The sequence below is a fragment of the Pinus tabuliformis genome, chromosome 3_1, assembly GCF_031772625.1.
Source record: "Pinus tabuliformis cultivar Carrire ecotype Pingquan chromosome 3_1, CPIR1, whole genome shotgun sequence".
NCBI lineage: Eukaryota > Viridiplantae > Streptophyta > Pinopsida > Pinales > Pinaceae > Pinus > Pinus tabuliformis.
In genome coordinates, this window is record NC_142301.1 from 461,171,390 (window position 1) to 461,177,389 (window position 6,000).

General features: G+C 38.3%; 1 protein-coding gene across 2 annotated transcripts in view; it reads right to left on the reverse strand.

The window, feature by feature from the left end:
* Window positions 1-4,593, reverse strand: part of CLPS3 (CLP-similar protein 3) — a 117,533-nt gene extending 112,940 nt beyond the window's left edge. Inside the window, exons 1-2 of one of the 2 annotated variants that reach the window (XM_089411457.1) lie at window positions 4,349-4,593; window positions 4,021-4,225 (exon numbers count right to left, since the gene is read on the reverse strand). In XM_089411457.1, the coding sequence (XP_089267583.1) occupies window positions 4,021-4,188 (168 nt within the window). In that variant the 5' untranslated portion in view covers window positions 4,189-4,225; window positions 4,349-4,593. Of the gene's footprint in view, window positions 1-4,020; window positions 4,248-4,348 lie in introns of both variants that reach the window. The other variant, XM_089411456.1, reaches the window with a different exon arrangement.
* Window positions 4,594-6,000: the final 1,407 nt, after the last annotated feature.

Consider the following 6,000-nt stretch of genomic DNA (forward strand, 5'->3'; position numbering starts at 1 on the left):
TAGTGGGACTACAAAAGCAACTGTTATTGCTAGGCTATCAACAAAATGAGTGCATAAAACAAAGTCATAACAAGAATATGTCAAGGCATGTGGGAACCAGAAACCAATGCCAAAGAGGGTGGAGACAAGAATGATGGACTTAGCAAAGATAAGATTATTTTAATAGTGTCCAAGAAATGACCACAAAAGTACATCTAGCATAAATACCTAGTGGGAATAAAAAAGCAACTGTTATTGCTAGGCTATCAACAAAATGAGTGCACAAAACAAACTCATAACAAGAATATGTCAAGGCATGTTGGAACCAGAAACCAATGCCAAAGACGGTGGAGACAAGAATGCTCCTCAACCAAGTCATTAATCATTGTGAAGAGGTCAATGCAATGTCTAATAATGTTGTTTGGAGTGTACCAGAGGTTGAGGGCGCCTAGTTGTGTAATCCTAGGAGAAAATCCTAGGTAGGGCCTTCAATTAAGGAGGTTCATCACTCCTAACCATCAATGTTGGCGACCCGGGGGGGGAACCAATGAATGGAGAACTGTCTATTAAATAAAGCCTAGAGAGTACTATTCTATGCAAAGGAAATCTGGCTTTGGACCCTCCTCGAGTTGTTGATCTGTTTGTTGGTCCAATGATATCTATGTCAGGGTTTGGGATAGGAGCTCCTTAGAAGTCTCATGGAGTTCATTCAAGCGAGACCGTTAGAATATCCAAGGGCTTACAAATCTCATATCTGAAGACACTTGGCCCCCAAGCAGGATGAGGCGACAGGGAAGAAAGAGGCTACCCTCTTGAAAGGACTTTGGGCAAGGTTCCACATGGAGACTCTAATTCAAGTTTGAAAATCTCCCTCCAGAAAAAAAAGCTAAACATATCTATTGCAGATAACAAAAGAATGTGAAGATAGAGCCACCTAAAATGCAGTAAAGGTAGTAAAACTCCTCCTGATTTCATAGAAAATAAGGCATATGAAGATGAGGTGCTCCTCTAAATTGGTCTCCGAAAGGTGGCAAAACTGACAAGTTCTATCCAAGTGAGGAAGGTGGTGATTATTCTATCCAAAGCCAATGACATCCAAACCAAAACTATCAAAAGGGGATCCTTAGGGCGTGCATCTGGCGTTTGCATGTATATGCAAGCCTAGCCACTACATGAAATGTTCAGAATAGAAAGCCATCTTGGGGCTAAGATCCTCAAGGGGTGCAATCCAAGTAACCTAGATATACTACTTGTAGATGTCCCCTCTAATTACCTAGTTTAGAACATGTCTAGACGATAGGAGGCTAACATAAAGCATATGAAGAGTACCTAAAAGGGGAAAGGTGACTACTGACTAGCAGAGATGGTCACTTGCTAGCGTAAATTGGAGGCCTTTGAAAACCAACAATAAATCCACCCAAGGAGTCAAGGGTAAGCAAAAGTCTTGAAATAATAAAGGGCTAGGTAGGGGTATCGATCCCTGCATGAACAAGGTCGCCAAGAGTCTAGAGTCTATTAAGGAAAGAGACAAATCTAAAGATGCCTTGAGGTGCTCTAAGGCAATGTTAGTTTGCAACTAAGCCCAATCAGCTCAAAGCGAGCTAGGTCCCCAAACCTTGGTACCATAAAGAGCAATGGATTTGATGATTGTCTCCAAAAGGTGCATCTTGGATGTGATGACCTAGAAGTGAGTATGGAAGCATTATCTCTCAAGAAAGGCAACAGAGCAATATCACTTGTTGAACTGAGACTAGAAAGAATGTCTCAAACTAAATCAAGGCCCCTAAGAAAAAAAACTAAACCCCCAAATATGTATAGGTTCAATTGATATAGATCTCTTCCCCTCAAAAGTGAGAGTGGTAATCAGATAGAGCCCACTTCAAAGCATTGAAGGTCATAAGCTTGCTCGCTCTTAGGTTAATTGTCAACTATCAAAGATCACAAAAGCTAGATAGGGCATCAAGTTGTCTATGTTACGAAGAGGCCAAAAGGATCACGTCATTAACAAGTGGAAGCAAAGAGATCAAGATATGGTGTGGAAGACACCCATACTCATTGTGAATGTGCTCTTTGAGAAAAGATATCCTTCACACTACAACAATTACTCAAAAAAAGTAGTTTCATCAACTTAGGAAACCTAATAATAGATATCCCAAATCCTAGAATAAAATTGCTAAAAAGGTTGCTATTTTTCTAATTCATCAATCTAGTCTCAAATTGTACCAATTCGACAAAATAGTAATATCTCAAGATGTAAAAAAGCACTAAAGCTCCCTAAAACATCAAGAAACCACAAGAGTTAGCCTCCTACAAAGTCAAAGAAAGTATGTTAAAAACAATGTGACATCACAATTTAAAGGAAACATTCAGAAAATCCTCTGCAAGTGTACGCTTTCAGCTCCAAATGAAAGCCCCACAGTAAAGGAATACCCAACACTAACAGAAAAATGAATAGCAAATGTGGAAATGTGTCTAATTAGGGTTTGAATAGGCTTTAAAAGAAGGTAGAGAGTAGATGGACCAACCAGGAAAAAATGGGAGCAATTACAGTTCTTCTTCTTCTTCTTTTTTACATGGGGCAGGGACAAATGTAGGGGACGCATGGAAGTACCCTATCTCACGAGGCAGGACCATCAATCTGAGACACAAAGAGGGATGGTTGGCATATCCCCTGCATACCCTATTCAATTGAGTAGGGCCTAGATGTACCCAAGACATACCCCATGTTACCCATACATTGTCCTCATCTGGAACGTGTCCCTGAGTGGTGTTGCTACACATACCAATTTAACACTAGTACATATGCCCATGTATACGCTTGGTATATATACTAAAAGTATGTATACTGTTAGTTATACCAAGTATATAGTCAATATATGTACTTGCCAATATATCAGTATTGACTCGTCAATATTGATAAAAGCTCGGCAGGGGTCATCAACTCGGTAGATCTGAAAGGAATCGGTAAAATGCAAGCATAAACTCGAGCCTGAAAAGCTCAGAAAACTCCACAACCCAAAAAACTCGAACAAAATCAGAATAACAGGGAAAGACAGAGACATTTGCATCACTACTATCTATAACTGCAAACTTGTTAGTGTGTATATACGGTTTATATATGCAGGTATATATGGCCATGGCATACATGGTATATACAGCCGGTATATATACTTGGAATACGCGGCTTGGCACGTCCATATAATGAAATGACGCATTAATAAGACGCTGTCCCTTGCCTCCAACCACAATGGGCTTCCTCATTTTCAAATGTTGCAGGAGAAGTGCAATGAGATGTATGATATTCAGCACAGCATAATAAATAGGCTCATACCTATGTGCTGCACCTTTTATTTCGTGTGCTTTGGGTATTGTTTCATCGATTGAACAAAATAGAGAGAATTTTAAAATATAATTAAGAAAAGCCCGTAACAGTCTGAAATGGAAAAAGGGCAAAACAACCAGGGCGATACTCGAGACTAAAAACACTTCATGGATTAAATGTTGAAGAAATTATAAGGCAATATTTGAAATTCATCATTTGCAAAACCCTAAACCCTTAGGCCCTGTTGATCTCTTCTAAGCATTTTCCTCCTAATGAAACACAGATAAATTGAACAAAACATAGAGAGAAATTTAACCAATTGAACATAAAATAAAATAAAAACAGAAAAGATTTCATCAATTGCAAAAGAATAGAGAGAATCTTAAAATAAAATTAAAAAAAGCCCGTCACGTCCTGAAATGGAAAAAAGGTAAAACAACCAGAGTGATACTAGAGACTAAAAACACTTCACAGATTAAACGTTGAAGAAATTGTAAGGAAACATTTGAAATTCATCCTTTCAAAAACCCTAAACCCTTAAGCCCTGTTGATCTCTTCCAAGCATTTTCCTTCTAATGAAACAGAGATGAACTGCCGAATCAAGAGATGTAAATCGCTCCGAACTTTTTTTTACAGGAACCACCCAGATAAAAATGTTAATTCAAGGGAAGGCATGTTTTATTGTTTATACTAAAAACTGAATAACTGGTTTCCCGTACCGCGAATTTGTGGGCTGGAGGGAAGGTGAGCCAGTATTGAGGGGGCAACTCGGTGCCGAAGATTTCAGCGGCGCCAGAGGTGAGCTGTAAGCGGAGGGGTGCATCCCACCCAACTTCGATTCTCAGCTCGCTCTCTTTCGACAGAGTGAATGTCTTGTTGCCCGCCATGGTCGCTCGAGACTTGTTCTTCTATTTGCTTTCAGTGCTGCACATGCCTCCACAGTAGCCTAATGAAAATCAAAATAGTCATAAATGAAGAGATCGTGAGAGATGAAAGTGATGTATGCTTGTAAGCAGTTGCGTGAAGGAGAAATTAGACAAAACCAACCTGCTTCTGCTGTAATCAAAAAAACCAGGTTGTCAATACTAAGACATATATAACATGCCTCGAAGCCTTTCGTTTTCAACGGCTATGTCCGTTTTAGTTTTCTTCTATACAGATGGAGGAATGATATCTGATCTGTATGCCTATTAAATCTGAGTGCCAATCGCGTGTTTGGTTTTTTGGTAATGGACACTGATTTTACTCGGCTGTCGGGTGTTAGGTTTATGTTAATGGGGTGTGCCTAGAGGTAGTGGCTCATTCTATAAATAGAACGGTTGGTTAAATTTATGTACATAGGTGAATTCGTATTTCTACTTTATTTTCGATATTTTGTGAATTTAAAAAGTCTTATGCTCAAGTTTATTTGTGTTTTTAATCAAAAAGTTGATGGTATCTATTTGGGCAAGTTTGTTATAAGGTTTTTTTGTATGCAGATGACCTTATTTTGATTGTTAAATCTGCTCTTGGTTTGTAAGAGCACTTACTATCCCTTGAGTATTTTTGTAGAAGGGTGGGGATGCAAGTCAATATTAGCAAAAACGAAAGTAATCGTTTTCTTTAAAAAAAGAAAACATAACCAGCGTAAGTTCTACATTTTGGAAGTTGCGAATTACAAATACCTTGGAATTGACTTCAACAAAAATCTAAGTTGGGATGGTTGTAGAAAGAAAAGAACTTTGGGGGATTGGAAAGCATTTTATGCTTTTCAAAATATGTGTAGAGAGGCAGAATTATGGGACTAGAAAACCACTCAAACTCTTTTTGGGCTTCTAGTGATTCTGGTGATTCTCTATGGTTTTGAACTGTGGGCCAACAGTACATCCGACATGTAGTGGAAACATATTGAGAAATTTCATAAGTGTTTGATTACAAACAAATTCAAAACTATAAGTGCAATTCCTTATGTTATCTTGTTAAGTGAAACAGGGGTTGCTCCTATTGAAGCAATTGTTGTGGTGCCAACCATAAGGTATTTAAAAAAAAAAATAGTAAATGGAAGAGGGTAGATGGCCTAAGGTTGTCTTTAATGACATATTGTGCAAAAGAAAAAAGACTTGGATGTAGCAAAATAACAAATGGTTTAGTAAATGGGGTATTTGCTTGAACACGTGTCCCATAAACAGTGAAGAGATAAAAGTTTTTGTTATGGATAAGTTCCACAAGCGTACTTGGGATAAAGAGCTAGGGACAAAGAAAGAGTGTTATATTGAATTGTTTAATCCCACTCATAATCATCAACAAAAAGCTTACATAGAGGCCAATATTTCTTCGAGAGCCAAAATTCTTATTGCTCAATTAAGGACCAATTCTCATCAACTCCATTATGAAACAGGGCGCTGGAAAAGGCCAAAAGAAGTGTGGGACGAAAGAGTATGTATTTTTGGTTCTTTCGAAAAAGTGGAAACATAAAAGCATTTCATTTTAGAATGTAAGGACTTCAAAGACAACAGGGAAAGTTATGCAGATATTCTGGCAGCTAGCTCTTGGGATAATCTATTTAGCAAGGGGTTTGTTGAAAAGCTGAGAGTGTTTATTGTGAGGTTTCACAGGAAAAGGGTCGAATACATCAACCAAATGAAGAAGCAATCTATCCCATAGGCTATCTCTAGCCTCATGGATGTTAAAATAATGTTCTTTCTTTCTTTCTTTCACCA